This window comes from Porites lutea, chromosome 5, assembly GCF_958299795.1.
Source record: "Porites lutea chromosome 5, jaPorLute2.1, whole genome shotgun sequence".
In the NCBI taxonomy this organism is placed as follows: domain Eukaryota; kingdom Metazoa; phylum Cnidaria; class Anthozoa; order Scleractinia; family Poritidae; genus Porites; species Porites lutea.
The window spans coordinates 23,878,826-23,898,668 of record NC_133205.1 but is presented as its reverse complement, the minus strand read 5'-3'; the positions used below and the strand labels follow the sequence as shown (position 1 = coordinate 23,898,668).

General features: G+C 40.8%; 1 protein-coding gene across 1 annotated transcript in view; it reads right to left on the bottom strand.

The window, feature by feature from the left end:
* Window positions 1-19,843, bottom strand: part of LOC140937230 (tetratricopeptide repeat protein 37-like) — a 46,401-nt gene that overhangs the window by 6,617 nt on the left and 19,941 nt on the right. The window contains exons 20-45 of the mRNA XM_073386772.1: window positions 18,665-18,736; window positions 18,147-18,182; window positions 17,422-17,506; window positions 16,501-16,532; window positions 15,819-15,919; window positions 15,128-15,230; window positions 14,734-14,826; window positions 14,004-14,093; window positions 11,215-11,299; window positions 10,160-10,207; window positions 9,966-10,044; window positions 9,245-9,306; window positions 8,323-8,379; window positions 7,646-7,714; window positions 6,602-6,676; window positions 5,944-6,115; window positions 5,271-5,364; window positions 5,081-5,167; window positions 3,734-3,861; window positions 3,515-3,638; window positions 3,060-3,178; window positions 2,752-2,810; window positions 1,410-1,456; window positions 803-875; window positions 661-717; window positions 246-516 (exon numbers count right to left, since the gene is read on the bottom strand). Of these exons, the coding sequence (XP_073242873.1) occupies window positions 246-516; window positions 661-717; window positions 803-875; window positions 1,410-1,456; window positions 2,752-2,810; window positions 3,060-3,178; window positions 3,515-3,638; window positions 3,734-3,861; window positions 5,081-5,167; window positions 5,271-5,364; window positions 5,944-6,115; window positions 6,602-6,676; window positions 7,646-7,714; window positions 8,323-8,379; window positions 9,245-9,306; window positions 9,966-10,044; window positions 10,160-10,207; window positions 11,215-11,299; window positions 14,004-14,093; window positions 14,734-14,826; window positions 15,128-15,230; window positions 15,819-15,919; window positions 16,501-16,532; window positions 17,422-17,506; window positions 18,147-18,182; window positions 18,665-18,736 (2,318 nt within the window). The remainder of the gene's footprint in view (window positions 1-245; window positions 517-660; window positions 718-802; window positions 876-1,409; window positions 1,457-2,751; window positions 2,811-3,059; window positions 3,179-3,514; window positions 3,639-3,733; window positions 3,862-5,080; window positions 5,168-5,270; window positions 5,365-5,943; window positions 6,116-6,601; window positions 6,677-7,645; window positions 7,715-8,322; window positions 8,380-9,244; window positions 9,307-9,965; window positions 10,045-10,159; window positions 10,208-11,214; window positions 11,300-14,003; window positions 14,094-14,733; window positions 14,827-15,127; window positions 15,231-15,818; window positions 15,920-16,500; window positions 16,533-17,421; window positions 17,507-18,146; window positions 18,183-18,664; window positions 18,737-19,843) is intronic.

The window sequence follows — 19,843 nt, the reverse complement described above, 5'->3', positions numbered from 1 at the left end:
CTCTAAAAGTGAATTCGCGCTGCGTCAAACTTTATAAAGTTGCGTCCGACGAGTTAACACGTTTGCGCTTGCGTTTGCTTCGCTTCGGTAAACCATTCCCCGTGTTCAGTGTTTCTAACAACGAAGAACCGCGACCACATGAAAACTGCGCGATGCAAGTCCAAATGACATACTCTACAATTTCAAAGAACAAAAATAGCCTACGGAAATCAGAAAATAGTGTTATTTCCTCAAGAGTTCAATACCTGTTGACTCTACAAACTGCGAGATCCTAGCTCCCAAACTGCTCTTATCTCTTCCCTGTCCCTCTTGAGAAGCTGCTATATTATGAGCTGCAACTGATGCTGCCAGAACTGCCCAGCTGGACACGTGATCAGGATGTGTGTGCACAGCCTTCTGGGACGCTATGAGACCTGCGCGAGTCCTACGGCTTGCACAAGTCTTGCTTGATACGTTGGCAAGACCGTGAAGGGCTCCTGAGCCCACAATACCAGCGGGGTGGAAAGCGGGATTATGCTGCCGAAAAAGGATGTTAAAAAGGTATTACTTTAATGCGTGTTACTGAGTGTAAGAAATTATCCAAAGGTCATCTGTTGATTAAGAGCGTCGTATGTGCGATCTACTACTAAGTGGTATATCGTAACCTAGCGTTATACTTGCCTCCGTAGAGTGACTCCCTCCAAGTTGAGCGGAGACCTCAGAACACCGGGCAGCAGCCTGTGATGCGATAGGTTGAAACAAAGTTTAAGATTTGAAACATTCTTCAGCACGATTAAATTCTTCTACATCAATGATATTATACCTGTAGCTCATCGGGACAGGCTTGTAACAGGTAAGACGCCAGTTGGCTCCATAACACACTGCTCTGCGGATTGCTGCAACAGAATTTACTTATAGAAATTAATTGAAGAATTATTATGGAACCCTTAGGCCCAGTTCAGACGTCGTGCTTCTGCCGTGCCGAACTAAATTCAGGAATTAAGTTCGACAAAAGCACGGCAGAAGCACGGCGTCTGAATCAAACTTTTGAATTAAATTCGGCAAGCAATTAAGTTCGACAAGCGCTGTCGTGCTACATGGCTCTGGCACGGCAGCGATTCAAACGTCGTGCTTCTGCCGCGCTAAACCAAAATTCATAAATTATATTAATGTATTTTGACGAGATTGTGTTCCCACGGGGAGTTGGAAGAAGAATTGTTACGAGGCATCGGTAAATCCTGAATTTGGTTCGACTCTGGCACGACGTCTGAATCAAAGTTGTTTTCCTGCCGTGCTACAGTCGAACCAAATTACAATTAAGATCGGCACGACAGAAGCACGGCGTCTGAACTGGGCCTTAGTATCCCCTTTCTCCGTTCGTTTCCAGCACCAATTATCAGGCAGGCTACATAGGGGAAAATATCTCTTACCGATGGATCTCTTTCATGATGTGACTCCTTCCAAGTTTCTGGTTTCCCTGTAGCAAAAAATATATATATAGAGAGAGAAAGCTGCTGAAGCAGACAGTAAAATATCTGTCTAAGACGGATAATTAAATTTCATTCTTTCTTATTGCTTCCTCAGAGATTTTGACGAAGTATGGTAAAAACAAGTACAAGAAGACCAATAGCCCACAGTGCCTCCCTGCTTCGAGTTCTATGTATTTTTTTCTCATTGTGTTGCCTGCCGCTTTTCCCTTTTACGACACTACCAGTGTCAACTGTGGAGAGATGTAAGGTAGTTCATGAAGTTTTGAGTCCGTGGAGAAAATCCTGTAATGTGACTATTCATATGAAACCTCTTTCGCAGTGCTTTCACGTGGGCAACTTATTATGCATCAGGTTCAAACGTTTGAGTATGTGGACGAAATTATACTGTGGTGTAACCATTCGTGTGAAATCTCATCGACTTAACTTTCACACGATACTATTTATTTTGCGACAGGTTCTAAACTTACACTGCGACTACTATAACCGGGGCCACCTAGACAAAGTTGACCAGTCAGATTACAGAAAAACAACAATACATTCCGAGAAAGTTAGTTGTCAATCATAATCGAAAAAAAACAACATGGATCCAAATCAACAAATTACAACCTCCAGACGTGATCTTTTAAACCCGCTGAAGAAAGCCCGCGTTTCCTGAGCGGTCCGTTAGAGTGAATGATGGAGGCCCAAAACGTAAACGTCAGTTATATTTTTGACTAAAGTTCGTGATGTTATTGCAAAGCGCAGTAATGATAGCGAAGAAATTGCTGGTAGGTGACAAAATAACAGCTTGGGTCAAACAAATATGTCTCCTGGGTGTTATATGTAAAGTTTTGAACAGGACAACATTGTCTACTGAAACTATGCTTTCTTGAAAAACGTTTGCTACCAATACTTAAATTTTGTGCTTTGAGAAACACGAGCTGCTGATTGGCCCACAGCCAACTTTCTCGGAATGTATTGTTACTTTCCTGTAATCCGATTGGTCAATTTTGTTTAAGTGGCCCTGGTTACACTAGTCGCACTGTAAGAATTCATGGACGAAATATTCTGTAGAGCAGTGCTTAAAAGCGGTACCATTTGCTTCCAATATTTTCTGTTTGAAGTTAAGCGTTTCTCTCTTATGTAGGTTTTAGCACTCTGTCTGGGAGTGAATGGGTTACTATTCAGGTACCCGTGACAGCAACCTAAACTACACCGCCTTTTGCCAAAAATTTTGTATCTATGTTGAACCTATCATTGGTAAATTTTGTCCCAAGGCAAAATGGAGGCAGTTCATTAGTACCTGGAGGGCGTAGAACCGTGAGTATAAATAACAGATATTGCCAGATAAATCTTCGTTTCCTGCAAAACAAATGGAAAGACGTTAAAGGAATCTGGGACTCAGCCATGGGTACTTCACTTTTGTTCAGATCAGGCACCGAGTTACCGTCTAACTCTCGATAGGGAAATACAAATCTACATTGATCTACGGTCGAACCTCCAAGTGCGACCACCTATTCAAAACACCAAATTTTTCCTAGTCAAAACCCTCTAATGATTTTGAGATACCGTAGCTACCACTGTGTGTCAGGCCTCTTTGTTTTATCTCACCGTTTCCTCGCTTCATCAGCTCGCCAAGAGCTGCCCCAGCCAAGGTAGCATCACTGCTGATCAGTCCAAGAGCGCAGAGCGCCATAAGTCCACGTTCACAAGGAGGCTGTAACTGTGAACTACAAAAAAATGACAAATGATAAGTTCTAAGACGGTCGTCCAGTACACACGAACTGAGTCGGGTCGTCTGACATTGAAGTCGGTCCGTCTACCGGAAGTCAGGACGTGATATGTTAAACGGATGTGATTACCACTGCCTATGTGTTCCTTTTATCTGGATATTGCAAGACGGTCATGGGTCGTGATAATCCGCTCCGGAGGAGACGAACCGTTTAAGTACAAGTCTCTCTGACTTTCTGGTTGTCAGGTCGTGATAGACTTAGAAAAATATCAGAGCATGTGTGTCAAAAGGGTAAAAACGTTTTTCATACTTCAAAAATGTTTTCACAAGTTACCTTTTAAAGAGCATTGCTTTAGCTCCTTCTTTGTCATTTAGGGTGTATCCCAGCATGCCCATGGCTGTTAGAACACACGACTTATCGGCATCTGTCTCAGCCAATTGGAATGCCTGCTCATATGCTGAGAGGAGAAAGAAAAAGACAATACAACTAACCAACATCCTGTTAAGGAAAACTTCATATCAAGAAAAGTAAAAATTGAGACTGATCAATTACCGCGATAGCTTTCTTTCAACTGGCCTGCCATGAACAACGAAAGAGCGAGCCCGCATACATCGTGAAAAATGTTCAGCGGTTTCACAGCTTGGTAACGATTTACCGCCTCCTGATAACGTCCTAGTGCGCTGAAAGAGAAACGTTTGGTGGCAACGTTATCGATGTATTCAAGAAAGCAAAACAAGGGATGATCTTATGATGCCTTGAAAGAAATGAGAGTTGAACACAGCAAGCTTTGTAGTTATTAGTCGCGGTCTTAGGCAATCCAGGCCTAATTTACGCGGTTTCTTTTAAAAAAAATTCAACCATAGTTCTACAAAGCAGGTACTTATGATGCTGAAACACGGAGCACTAGGGATATTTTTGGCCTTTGTTCCATTTCCATTTGCTGTGCGACTGTGCAATTAAACATGGTCGATGGTAGCGTCTCGTGTAATAGTATTAGAAGTCTCCCCAGATTATCGTCGAATGGTGCCGACTCTGGTTGTCTGGATTGAAGCGATAATTATCGCCCGGTTACCAGTCGTTTCGATACAAACGTGTTTCGATACAAGTCGTTTCGCTAAAAGTTTATTTATTCTAGATGTAAAATAGTTCCATGTACTTGGCTAAAAGAACGAAGATATTCACCCAAAATGTTTTTCTTGTTCACTCGCAAACTACACTTGAAGTGAACAAAAATTTTGTCTAATTTCACTGCTGGAGTTTGTATCGAAACGACCGGATTCCATCGCCCTGAACTCGCCCCATGTAAGGTAATGCGCATTCCAGAATGCGAGGAATTTTTTCTCGTGGAATGCGAAATCCAAGAGTCCAAGTTCCACTGAAAGAGAATCCGGAATCCATGGCGTGGAGTCCAGAATCCAAGACCGTTTTGGTTTACTTTAGATGGGGCAAACTAAACGTTGACTTCGTCGGAAACCAAAGCATTCAAAACGAGCAAACGGTCGCTTCTGTTCAGCAGTCAACGCTTTTGTTTGAAGGGGAACAAAGGACAAGATCGTCACAAACGGATTCACTTAGATCACTGTCTCTGGTAAATGAATCACATGCTTCGTACAGAACCTTCTCCAATTTCCGTGGAAAAAAGATAAGAAAACCTTTTACACATCAAACATAAGGAATATTTCATCCTAAGTGGGAGAGAAAGAGCACAGCTGAGTTTTTTAAGACCGACTGATGAAACACTGTATCGAATATTTGATGCAGCTTCTCAAATGAACAATAATTCTTGAAGACTGAATTCAAAATACATTAACTCGTTCTTGAACTATCTAATAATTCATAATTATTAAAACACAATCTGCATTTAAACAATCTCCAGTCAAATTATATTGTCAACCCTACCAAAGAACTCTGCCCTGATTTATCAACAGGAAATTCAAATGTTGTTGTTCATCTTCGTTTTCACTTTCTTGAAGCAACCTGATTGCACTGCAAGAAAACGAAAAATTCAACATGAAAAACTCAAAACTTTTACTATCAATATTTACTATTGTTCAACAAGTGTTTTTTGAGACTTCTTTTAATCACCAACCTTTCGAACGCTTTCTCTGCTTGAAGGAAAAGTTTCTGATTTTCCAGCAAAAGTCCATACATATTATAGGCACCAGCGTTATTCCTTACTCGATCTGAAAAAGGGTCAGAAACGAAACTGTAAAGGTCTCGGAATCATCTTAGAATTTTTAATATATCGAACGTGGGCTATTCAAATTGTATTCTTAAGCCTGCCGTCAATCAGCAGCACATAAAGCAGGCGCATGAGACCCGAACTGTAAGTTTGAGGCCAAGTAAGGAATTAAGGCTCGCCTATTCCACAGGAAGCCCAAGTTAGGAGCAACAGGCATGAAACTTTTTCGCCCTAGTTTGTGGTTATTGTGCACAACCTGGAGAAGCCAGTTCTACATAATAGACTGCTAAGAAAAATTTCACCAGTAAAAATGAGGAAAATGTGAGTAATGTCCAAACCGCCTTGTGAAGTGAAAACTTCGCATATCCCTTTCACTCCCAGATCAGGTTTTGGCGAGATGATTTGTACCTCTTAACTTATAGTTCTGTGGACGAAATCCTATGATGCTATCATTTAAATAAAACCTCTTTAGCAGAACGTTTCCATAGCAAAACTACTTTTTTAAGGATACTAAAAAAATATTTTTTGAAATTTTAGTAATTTTTACCACTGACTATTAGGTGTGAATTCATAGTTTTACCTGTGTATTTACTGAGAGCTGTTGCCGATTGTAAAACAGCTTTTCTGTACTCAGTGTGAAGATGAGACAAAGTAGGCAGAGGTTTTCCTTTGAGCATCACGTGATTTTCAGATGACGCGTGGGACAAGAGGCTTGAGCAAACCCAGTGTGCAAAACCAATGCTTCCTTCAACCTTCAATTTGAAAATTGGGGAATAGAGCGATTTTCGTATGACCTTGAAAAATGGTTTCGATAAGTGTTCGTTATTTGTTTTATCATCCAATGAATGAAAAGATCAAAATATGGCCTCTTCGTTTTCCCGCCAGAGAAAACCCTAATATGGACAAGGCATTGTTCGATTGGCCAATCGTGTTGCAGTATGACGTCAAAGCGAAGTATTGGTTGATTTCTAGAAAGTTCTCGAGTACGAAGTTTTATCACCCGAGCCTTCGCTTAACCAACCAAAAGCAACGCGGGTTTGCATCCGTTCGATAAACCAATCAAATCGCTCTATTTCCGTTAGTTTGTTGTTTCCGTTTTGTTTGCGCGTTTTCATTTCAAGGTGTCATACGAAAATCGCTCTATACATTACTAATGTATCGTCGACACTTCTTGAGCTGGAAGAAATTGTGAAATAGAAATATCTCACATTCTCACAATTAGGAGAGTTGTTTCTTACGTGAGAGCCTAGTTCTGTTGTGTGCCTATACAGATCCATGGCTTCTTCATTTCCAATGATCTCAGCAATGGTGGCCTTTAAAATCAAATACCACAAATCAATAACTAAATTGCGTAACAGAACAACAAAAGTTACTGAAAGCTTGCATCACAGCGAGCTCTTACACAAAATTAGCCTGAGAACACAGTCGACATTTGATTTCGCGAAGAGCCACGGATGAGAGGACAACAGACGTTCCCTCTTACAATATGTATTAACATGTTAAACAGTAAGCTCGGACGTCAGCATACAAAGGCGCCACTGGCAGCCGCTCTCAGTCCATTTATGAGCTTACTGTACCCACCCAAACACACGATGTGACTAATGTGATGTGTGGTTCCCCCCCGAAATGAAGTCTCGGAAGAAACGACTGCAGAAATTCCATACTGATGACGCGTCACTACCCAGACCTAGGTAGAGCTCCTGATTGGTTGAAGCAAATTTTCCTCGCCACACAACTTATCTGAAACATTCCTAGATCTGGGTAATGACACGTAGTCAGTATGGAATTTCTGCGCTCGTTCCTCAGACGTCATTTCGCTGGGATGCTATCGTTGGCGTCGGGAAATGTGGGCAATGTTCTCGGGCTAATAAGGCGTTTTCACTCACGTGGGCAGCATCTATGCAATTTTATTGGAGCGAAAGAAAGCAGTTACATGAGAAAAGAGTTCAACTCCCACAGGATTGGTTTGTAACTCCAACATCCCCCCTTTTCATTGTTTTGTAACACCAATATGGCCGCCGTGGCGTCATGTGAAAACGCTCTTTACCGCATCATTGCTTTTTCGTTTTAACGCAACACCTAGCGAGTTTTAAGATCTCAACAAAACGAACCGTGCAGCATGTCAAGAGAATGCGGTTCCCTGGAGTACGTCATACCTATAATGATCTTATGCGAGTTCCCACAAACTTCAACTGGAGTAAAATATTTTGAAAAACAGTCACTAGTAGAAACAGCTCGATAATTCAAAGAAAACAAAGTCACTTTGGCTGAAGAGTTTTCACCTGACCAATCCATGCTGCCGTGTAAGATGGATCTAACGCTTGAGAATTCTTGAAGGCTTCATGAGCAACCTACACGAGGAAAGAGGGTAAGTTATTAACATAACAAGCGCACTATCATTCTAGTTCCGAGAAACAATATGTAACAATTAGTTACAAATAGAAAACAAGAGAAAACAATGAAATTAGGAAGTAATACGGCGTAGTACAAGTACCGTAAATGATTGATTAAGCAACGTGGCGCGACGAGTTAAAAAGGCAGCGCTTATTCGAGAGCGGCGCTTATTTCAACTACGGGTAAAACACTGAGGGGAATATAGACAGAATTAAGTGAGGGGCGTACTAGGTATGCACAATTTAATAAAATATGTACACCTCGAATTGTTATATGAACCCAGTTTCAAGAGTTTTCATCCATACATTACAACTTTAGAACTCACGAGTTGGTCGAGGTCTTATTTCTCAAGCGATATGGTTCTGATATCTCTTTACATCAAGCGCCGTAACAAAGATGGGGCGCTTATTCGAGAGCAGCGCTCGTTCGAGTAGCGGCGGTTAATCGATAATTTACGGTAGTCAACGATTTATTTCACGGGTTAACTAAAATCACACTAGGACAATCAAATAGTTCACTATAAATCATTTTAAAATATTTCAAAATCAGCTTCAAGCCCATTCACCTCTATCTTGCCATGCTTCAGGTACAAGACTCCCAGATTTGTCCAAGCAATCACATTCTGTCCACAAAAACAACAATAACGACAACGACAACAACAACTTAACGTTACCACTGCGTTCTAGTATCAAGACTTAAAATGAACAATTAAAATCCGGTAACCGGAAACCCATTCAAGGACGTTCCAAGGTGTTTGTTGTCGGTAGTTCACAAAGCTTCAGTGCCAAAGTACAACATATGGGAGGTACTTTTGATGGCAGCCATTCTATCCCAACCATGTAAAACTTCACTGTATGGATGGAACCGGCAATGCCCGCGTAATGTTAATAAGGCGAGTTTTGCGCTTTGCACAGGGTCTCTTGCCCCTAGTAGATGGTCCCTATGTTTTTGTTTTCTCCCTCTCTCTCCTTCTTTAAAAACGAAATACCGTAAAATTCCGAAAATAAGCCTCTCCATGTATAAGCCACTCCAAATATAAGCCCCCCAATCCGGTAACGCAAAAAACCCTCCGTTAAATCGCCCCTCCAAATATAAGCCCCCCGGGGGCTTGTACTTGGAAAATTGCTCTCGAATACAAAGTACAACAAAGCAAAAACTGTAAATTTACTTCCAACTATATGGCTAGCCCAATCGATTTTGAAACGCAAATTTCCCTCCGTAGATAAGTTCCTCCGAATATAAGCCCCTCCAAAAATAAGCCCCTCAAAAAGGGCCTTTCAAAAATATAAGCCCCGGGGCTTATTTTCGGAATTTACGGTATTGCTAATGCCATACAACAAATTGTGTGATCAGTCAAGGTGGCTAAATATACGCCTTGAACTCTGTGGTCGATACCTGACGAAAACAGTTAGGTTATTAAATATGTACTCATCTTGACTGAACAAGTGAAAACAAGTTTGTTGGAAAACGCCAAAAGGTTTACTTACATTTGGCTCAGTCTTGATGGACATGATGAAAGAGTGTTGGCTCAGGTCTGGGTTATTGATTTCTAATAGGAAATGGAAATCACATAGTCAATACACTGAACAGGATGGGTGGCCGGCCTGGCACCAGATACACTGAAGAGACACACACTGGCGAGGCTGAAAATAATCAACTAATCTTTTGAACATTGAGTTAATTATTCAACCACATTTGTTAACAATTTGCCTGGACCAGACCGTCAGACATACAGATAGGGCGTCCAGAAAATCAGTCAGACAGAAAATAGATCGAAAAAACATAACAGGGCTTGCATAACACAATAGACGTTCTGACTTTCGATTTACTTTTTTTCGTATTTTAAGGTATATGTATAAAAAGATCAATCAATCAATCAGTCCATCAATCAACCAAGACATTAATCAATCAACCCCTCAATCAATCACCCAACCAACTACCAATCAATTAATTTGACAAGCTGTCAACCTGTCAACTAGCAAATCAATCAATTTATCACTCAAAGCAGTTATCAACCTGTAAACCAGCTAGTACGAGAGGAAGAAAAAAGATCAGTAAGTTACGTTGAATAGTTACATTTTACGGTGGGTCCCACATGTTACCTACGTTACATGTCGCACATGTTTGCATGTCCCACATGTTGCCGTAGGTGGGTCCCACTACATGTTACCTTAGTTACATGTCCCACATGTTCCCACTACATGTTACCTTTAGAAGCTGTCACCACTCCCAAAGTGTTCCACAGAATGTGATTAGATGGTTGCAGAGTTAGACCTTTCTTCAGCGCCTGTTTAACAAATTAACAAGAATTATAAACGAAGCAACACCGACACATTTCCTCTAAAAAGATAATACGTTACTCTTCTGTATATTTTGTGTCGATTTGTAAATACATGTGTTACCTGAAGAGCCCTGTGGGCCATCTTCTCTCTGTCATCTCCACGTAAAATCTAGAGAAAACGATAAAAGGGCGGTGCCGTGGAAATTAGTCGGTTTGGTTGCTTAAAATGCTCAAAATATTATAGTTTAACACCTTTCTCGCAAACAAATTGAATGAGTCCTAAATGTCACTAGCAAACTGAAAGGAGAATCTACCAGTTGATCAAACTCATTTTGAGGCTTTCAATCTAGGGCATCCATAAGAGAAAATCAAATGAATTTTTAGGATTCAACGGAAGAACTTGAAGACATCGAGGTGACTTGAACAAGGTGGCGTGATGTATGCGCAGGGTTTGCTTCGTAATCAGTTTGGTGCCTTCTGATTTGATCCTTACAATGTTATCCAGACTGGTCAGCGGCTGTTTTAAAGCTACGAAGAAGGTCTTTAAGTTCCTCTGAAGGTGTAGAAATACAAACTGGAGGAAGTCTTTCCAAAGACAGCTGTGCCATTTCAAGTAGTAAAATGTAAAGGAGAGCAAACTCCCTCTAAAAAAGCCAAATTACGTCATCACTTGATGGCTCGATTTTGGAGCAACTTTAGACCAACCTTTAAGAAAAACTTACACATCTGGTGGGAAGAGATCAATAACGGTTTCTTAGCAACTGACCACCTACCCCTCCCCTTAGTCAACATTAACACTAACGTCTCATTAAGGGCAAAATCGTGACTTGGGGGAGGGGTAGGTGGTCAATTACCCAGAAACCTTAATTGATCCGGAATGAAGACGGTATCCATTTCAATCAAACCGCGATCCACGATCAAAGACATTCGAGGAACATTTCCACTAATCTAAAATAGGGGTCGAAACTACCTGACCTCAGTTTCCCACTTGCTATTGTGGTGACACTAGAACTTTGTGGTCGAATTGTAGTAAACCTTTGGGTTCACCTTGGTGTAAGAAGCAGTGAACTTTTTCTTTGTTTCGCACTTTTTGTTTCCCCTGGTTTTTTTGTGATTTTATGTCACTTGTGAGTTTTACAGGTTCTTACACAGAGGATGAGCCACACCTTTTCTTACCTTGACTTGTTGAAAACAGTTGAAGCCTAAGTCACCCCACAGAGTTCCACATTCGGGCTGCAGTTTCAACGCTCTTCCATAAGCACTTTGATGAAAAAGAACAACAACTACAATAATTCACGATAAACTGACTTGACATAGGGCTACTTTTTTGATGTTTTTGCGCGCGGCCGGCAATTAAGGTGGCTCGACCCAGTTTTTTGGGGGGTACCATCCTACTTTGAAGCTCTCTGGTATCCCTACCTTTACTTTTATCGTAAGTCTAACACATAGAATGGATAACATTTAGATCAATCTACAATATAACATAAAATTTTTGGCGATCGGAGTAAATGTCACGTGGTTATAATGCCACGCCCCTTTGAGGTCTGACTCGAAAATCTGCTGTTGCCGACATTTTTTCGTGAAAATCTCTCGGCTACACATAGTGCGCATTAGTGCCTTGCGCTGAACAGAGTTTCACCAAAATCGCAAAGACCCAATTCGAGAAATTCAGCGGTTTCCAAATTTAGGTCATAATTTATGTGAAAATGATAAGCAAACTTTACAAGGATTATATCTAATAAACTGTGAGATTCATCTATTTATTTTGGGCATCCTTATAACAGATGGGTCCTTGCAAGTCAGCAAAACAATTTAGGGCCTTGTAAATGCGCGCGATTTCGAGCAAAGCAAACATATAGAAATTATAGTTTTCGCTATTTGTTGACATTTGTCAGCGTTTAAGAGTCAATCTCACGAAAAAATCATTTTCTTAAGGTGACTCGACCCGGTTTTTTGGGGGGGGTACCATCCTACTTTGAGGCTCTCTGGTATCCCCACCTTTACTTTTATCGTAAGTCTAACACATGGAATGGATAACATATAGATCAATCTACAATATAACATAAAATTTTTGGCGATCGGAGTAAATGTCACGTGGTTATAATGCCACGCCCCTTTGAGGTCTGACTCGAAAATCTGCTGTTGCCGACATTTTTTCGTGAAAATCTCTCGGCTACACATAGTGCGCATTAGTGCCTTGCTCTGAACAGAGTTTCAACAAAATCGCAAAGACCCAATTCGAGAAATTCAGCGGTTTCCAAATTTAGGTCATAATTTATGCGAAAACGATAAGCAAACTTTACACGGATTATATCTAATAAACTATGGGATTCGTCTCTTTATTTTGGGCATCGTTATAATAGATGGGTCCTTGCAAGTCAGCAAAACGCTTTAGGGCCTTGTAAATGCGCGCGATTTCGAGCAAGCAAACATATAGAAATTATAGTTTGCGCTATTTGTTGACGTTTTTCAGCGTTTAAGAGTCCTTCTCACGAAAAAAGCATTTTCTTAAAAATTCGTAGTTTTTTTTCCTTCAAATTTTTTCAGGGCCACAATTTCACAACTTCCGAATTCTGACCGAGATTTGATAATTTTGGTACAGTGAGACAGGTCATCGCGTGATACATAGAGGTTTAATTCACAATTTTTAATCAATTCTCGTGCTTCTTGTGCCTTTGCAAAAAAATCAAGAAGTGCTACACACTAAATCTACTTACTATTAAAAAAATATCATTTTTTCATAGGTTTAATGCAAGCCAATAATTAAACCAACTCGTGACGGGAATATCTCGGTGAGCATTCGGAAGTCAGCCAAGCGTGGTCATTGCACGCGTGCTGAACAAGAATGCTGTATAATGACAGACTAGAAACAATAGACAACTCCCAAAGCACAAACTCAGCCAAAACGCTAAAAATCTTCAATGTTTACTCAAGTTTGGGCTTATAGAAGATAATGTCACAGTTTTTCAATGACCATGAAATTCAGAGTCCGGGTAGTTAGTTAATCAATTGTGGCCCTAGAAAAATTTGAAGGAAAAAAAACTACGAATTTTTAAGAAAATGCTTTTTTCGTGAGAAAGACTCTTAAACGCTGACAAACGTCAACAAATAGCGAAAACTATAATTTCTATATGTTTGCTTTGTTCGAAATCGCGCGCATTTACAAGGCCCTAAAGCGTTTTGCTGACTTGCAAGGATCCATCTGTTATAACGATGCCCAAAATAAAGAGATGAATCTCATAGTTTATTAGATATAATCCGTGTAAAGTTTGCTTATCATTTTCGCATAAATTATGACCTAAATTTGGAAACCGCTGAATTTCTCGAATTGGGTCTTTGCGATTTTGGTGAAACTCTGTTCAGCGCAAGGCACTAATGCGCACTATGTGTAGCCGAGAGATTTTCACGAAAAAATGCCGGCAACAGCAGATTTTCGACTCAGACCTCAAAGGGGCGTGGCATTATAACCACGTGACATTTACTCCGATTGCCAAAAATTTTATGTTATATTGTAGATTGATCTATATGTTATCCATTCTATGTGTTAGACTTACGATAAAAGTAAAGGTGGGGATACCAGAGAGCTTCAAAGTAGGATGGTACCCCCCCCAAAAAAACTGGGTCGAGTCACCTTAATATGATTCGATGATTCGATGTTCGAAAGGTGGATAACGCTACCTACTGGATAAATCCCTATCCAGTGGATAACGCAATTGGACTCCCTAATACTTATACACTGGATAGTGATTTATCGGCCGTTGGATAGCGCTATCCATCGTTTAAAAAATCGGCGCCTGGAGCATGTAATATTATTATGGCAACTGAAGTCTATGAAAAAATCGATCGAGACAAGTCCTGGGCTTCAGAGGTACAGTTTATGTATAATGTACATATTCTAAACTTGTCCTGAAGAAAATAAAATATAAGACGTGTTTCAAAGGGTGGTTGAGATTAATATAAATAACCTTGATCCTAATGCTAGAAGCTGTTTCTTGTCGTTGAACTCGCTAGGTTCTCCATTAATGTACTTCTTCAGGTTGTCTGGAATTGTCCCCCTACAACAAAACGAAAAGCACCACATAACATCAAATGGAACGAACTTTCTCGGCTAGTAAAAGTGGCACAACTGTTGAAAAATGTAGTAAATGGAGATGTGGAGTATTCCCTTTTTAACTTTTATTCACAGCGATTAATGCAGCACCGCCGTCACAACGATTGGTTCTCCATCGGTCAAAGCAAGCTTAACATACAGATCCTTTCATTTAACAATTTAGACAGATAAAAGCGAGGTGGGGCAGAATACGACCCAAGTCTATAATCTAACGCTATTTCAAAGGCAAGGGCCCAAAGGATTGTGAAAAAAAAAGAGCTAGTAAGGGTAAAGTCAGTAAACAAAAATGGCAAAGCTCCAAAATTCTAAAGAATACAGAGCCGACGTCAGTAACCTGTCTTTTAGCAGATAGCACCTCTCAATGGGAAAAAGCCTCTAATTTCACAGTTGTCTTCGAAGCTGAGGCCCTCGTCCAACCAAACAGCCTGTAAGCAAGCTCTCTTGGGCCCTTCTCCCACATTCGACCAGCCGCCAGAGCGCTCCGGAAAGCTTGCCTGCAGGCTACCAACCAATCCAACGGTTCTTAATCACCATTTCCTGTCTAGACCTTATACACGTTAAAATTAAAGTGCGTCAGTTCTCACCGAATGGAGTCATCAGATACAGGGTGAATAACGGTACAACAATCACCGATTAATTTCCACAGACAGGAAAGGCCAGGTCTGCACTGCACCGCTCTGTGGAGCAAAAAAATTACATTCAAAGTATTAATTTCTTGGCTACATCTGCGTCGCTGTTGTGTCACAGGCTGGGATGCATTGTTTGAGGAATTACAAAACTTGGCAATAAGGCATTACAATAGCCTCCCACGCTGACGTTCTTGGGGCTTCTTTAGGCGATCCTGACCTACGGATTGGGGACAGGAACGTGTGACGACGCCCTAAGAACGTATGCGCGGGAGGCTAGCATTAGACAAACTGGTTAATGTGAAGAGTACATGTCGATCGCGAGTGATGGTCTAAACAAAACTTTTCACACCTGGCTAAAACAGTGATAGCTTTAATCACGTAGTCCACAGCTTTACCATTAAAGTCCTTCTGAAGGGCTGATCGCGCCTGACTGAGGTACGTCTCTCCGAGACCTAAATGCATTTAATAAGGTGCGTTAAAAACATCAAGAAAATAACTAAACAAAGCAGTTATTAAAAACTGCCAACTTGTTCAAACATAACAGCCTCATTTCTGGCTGATTTTTAACTTTGCAATAAAACATGCAAGCCTAATAAAAGATTACCGGCGTAGAAAATGATTGCATTATTCTTTTTTCATTCGCTGTTTGTTTGTTTTTAACCTTCTGATTGTTACCAAAACCAGACCACTCGCGTCAAAGGTTTGGTATGTAACTAAGACGTTTCTTTTTAATTTAAGTCAACTTCACTGCAGTGTGCAAGCAATCCATTTAAAGGTTGGCCACCCATCATAGCTGGGCCATCATCAGACTGTGGTTATATTACAGAGTTATGTAAAATAAAATACTGTCCTGGTGCCGGTTGTTCAAACGTTGAATAGCGCAATTCATCTGATAAATGACTATCTAACGCACTAATACACTTGATTTCAAGCCCGGCGTAGTTCACGAAATGAGCCCATGATAGAAACCAGCAGCGGAAATCGAACCTCGCCTATTTTTAAGCATTCCTAGTAGCATTGGGCTGGGCATAGAAACAAACCTTTTAAAGCTGGAACATAATCAGGCTGCATCTCCAGAATGAGTTTGTATTCCTTGATTGCTTCATCATAAACACACAACAGCTGCTTGATGGCCGCCAACCTGAAGATAAAACGAACGTGATGTTAAGAGGATTTTAAGGCCTTAATTTCCAAGTTTCCGCAAAATCCCCCACTTTCAAAATGAGGCAAAGTGCAAAGACTTTCATATGAAAATGAGTTTCATTTGAACGACAACAGAAATCCTTTTTTTCACGACTAGTTTTGTTTTGCATTCTTTTGTATCCTTATGCTTGGTGATTGGCTGAAAAATCTCGCGCTACTTTCTCGACCAGTCAAATCATAAAACCAATCGAGACGTATTCACGCATTTTTCCCGCGTTCAGTAGCCGCTACAAAGGGTTCCGGCGGACGGACTGTGAATGTAAAGGATTGACTAAAACATTGGATTGGCAGTACAGTACAGTACAGTACAGTACAGGATTGGCAGTTGAAAACAAGCGTAATACTAGTGATTCACTGATGTTGCACTTTAACTGAAATTTCCTCCACTAAAACGCGTTGACTGCAACCTTGTCTGTTTGAAGTAATACAAAACTTTCTTTTTCAGTTGTTATTTTTCTAGAGCTTTCATAGAACCCACCACACTCAAAAGTGGAAGTTATCAAAATAAACCGTACTTACTGATAAAGACAGTACACAGACGAACGGTCAAACTGCGGATTGAACGAAATGAATTCAAAACGTGTGTAGTAAGCTATAAGCATAATAATGGGAGCCATTTGTCACCATCGCAGATAATCGAGGAGAGCTATATATAAAGGCGCCCTTCGGTATAGCTTTAGTCCATATATGATCAACTTTCGTCCCCAGACCTGCAATCCTTTTGGCCAGCGCCTCGGATCGAGCGCTTCGGCTGGTTCCAGGACAACGCGCATGCACAATATCTGCCACGTTTGTAACCGTTGGTAACGTTTACTGTTTCAATTGTTCGAGGCTGAGCTGAAGAGCCGGAACCTCGCGATTCGATCCGTGGAGCTGGGCAAAAAGGATCGCATCTCGGGGAACGAGAATGTTTATCGTCTCACCCCATCAGTCAAGACCAATTACTGCGTAAGTCAGATAGGCCATGACTCCGGACTCTACGTCCCAACAGTACCATGGGCTTTTCAAGCAAACAAGACCAACGGTTTAAATTAATATCATCGCCCAATGACGCGATCATCTGAACCGAGAGGAGCTATCAATCTTACCAGATTAGTAAAGACTCTAGTTGACGTGGGTCCAGCCGGGGTCAGACTGGCACTGTTACAGCGATGCTAACCGGTTGGCGGATTACATTATAGATTATAGTGAACTTCGGCACGATTTGTAGCTAGAAAATTCGTAGTATCCACAACAATCGGATGGGGGTCACTTTCACAATATGTGAAATGTATGAGGGGTCATGTCTAAAAAAACTAGGATGAAGTGGAGGGTCGGTTTGAAAATCTTCTGGCCCATCCCCCTCACGAGTAATAAACGACCAGCCCTTAATATAAAGTAACAGGAAAAGGAGGCGAAAACAGAGCATATTCAAAAAATAAAACATAAAGAAGTAGAAACCTCAGCTGCCTTGGTGAATGCCTTCATGGCAGCATTGTAACTTCCGCGGCTCATGTATGCTTCGCCAAGACATTCCCAACAATGTCTGAAGTTAAATCAAAAGAAGAAAAACATAAAATAAAAAATTACAGTCCAATAACGTGTAAAAATGTTACGGCATGACCATTCAAATGAAAGCTACTGAGTTGTGATCCTCTGTGATGCTCTATGCTGAAACAGGTGGTTCTAGCTATTGAGTCTGTCGGTAGATTTTTAAATGTGATGATTTAAATGAAAGCAACTGAACTGTACGTTTCTGTGGTACAGTTTAGTAAGCTGGACTGGGTAGTTCGAATTTCGAGTCTGTCGTGATGAAGTCGTCAGGTATGCATATTTAACGGTGAAAGCTACTGAGCAGTACTTCCCTGTGGCGCTGTTTCATAACAAAGTGGTTCTAACTTTCGAGTCTGTGTAAAATTCTAAAATGTGGCCATTAAGTTTAAATTTACAGACATTGAAACATAGAAAATGGTTCTAACTTTGAGTCTGGATAAAATATAGAAATGCAACCACTCAAATGACAATCACTAAGAAACTTTCCTGCGCTGCTGTTAGTTATGTTGTGAAAGGTGGTTATAACTCTTGAGTCTTTGGACGAAGCTTTTTAATTACCAAAAGCCGCCTAATTTTCTGTTACATATCAAAGAAAGAATTAGATGAATAACTAACGAAGAAAGAGCTTGTACCTATCTTTAGGATCAGCACGCAGTGCACTCTGGAAGCTACAAGAAACAATCGTAAATCATTACTGAATCAAAAATTGTTCTCATTGTACCTCCCAGTTTCAGTCTCGGTTTAATTTTTTGTAGATTAAATTGCAAATGATATGGAATGACAGTTAAGAAAAACATCTGTCGAGGAGAGGTGTGGTGAAACCGTTAGGACTAAGAAAAGCTTCTGGCTTTCTCAAGTAGGTTCAGGACTGACTTATACCTGAAGTATGTATCACATACTTGAATACATACCTATTTTGTACTTCAAGTGAAAAGATAGATCATTGTTTGCTCTTTGAGAAAAAAATATAATTTCTTTACAATAAGTTACTGTCGTATATGTGGAATGTTCTTTGGAAGGACAAGACACACAAAGGTTCAACATGGCTGGCATGGCTGTCTTTTATGTAACTAGGTGGCAAACATGTTCGCCTAACAACAAGTAGTGGACCAGTCAAGCATTCTGATAATGCCGAGGCTGCAAGACTTACCAGGTGACTGCCTCTGTGCTCTCACTGTGTTTTAAGTGGAACAATCCAAGCCGTAGCCATGCCCATTTACCCCTACATATAAACAGCCATATCATTTATCACAACCAGAAATACGTATACACAAACCCACGCGAAACTCAGTGTAGCACTTAAGTTAAGCCCTTCCATAACCAGAATTCATTTTGGTTTTTCCTTTCATATTTACATTTATCAGTCTCACTGAGATTTACACAACAAAAGCATTAAATTACACAGAGACCGCGAGCAGTCGTCCTTCTTTCCTCAGAAGCACGCGCGAAGAGCGGCGCGGGCTGTTAGTCTAAAACTTTATAAGAGACTGCTCGCAGTCTACAATACACATGGAAACAACAAGTTGCAGGATTCTGGTAGCTGTAGGAAAATAATTTGATCCTGCTTAAAACTTCCTACAGTGCACACAGGGTCTCCTTTTTACCAAGAGAGACTTACTCAGAATGAAAACTCTGATCATCGAAACAGACTAAAACTACTTGAAGAAAAGCCTGAGAAAACAGCCGACATTTTGTGACGCCACCACTGGATTCCCGCAAAATGATGTCTGAGAAATGAGCGCTGAAATTCCATACTGATGACGTGTCACTACCAGATCATGGTGGTGCTTCTGATTGGTCGTGCCGCGAAAGAATTTTGCTTTAACCAATCAGAAACACCACCTTGATCTGGGTACTGATACGTCATCACTACAGAACTTCTGATGTCATTCCTCAGACGTCATTTCGCGGAGACACCAGTGGTGGCGTCGCCAAATGTCGGCTGTTTGTCAGGCTACAAGAAGAAGAAAAAACATGCATCGGGGTAACAGAAAACAAAGATATGTCTTCGTATATTCTCGGTAAATGTCGCATAACCCATAAAAACTTCCTGAACCTACTAATAAACAAAAAGAGGTTCCTTTCTCTCACGTTTGAGTTAAAAAGATAAAAAGTGACACTTTTGGAAACTACGATCAGCGACAAAATTAGCTGAGACACTTCGCCCTAAAGGGCCTCTCTAACATTTTGCTAACTTAAAATAGGCAAAATAAAGCTTCCCCAGCCCCCCACTCCCTCCATGTTATGTTGTGCTGCTGTTTGAGCTTCCTGTAGAAAACAACAAACACCCCAAATTGAAATGGAGAGGGAGGGGTGTGGATTGTTTTGT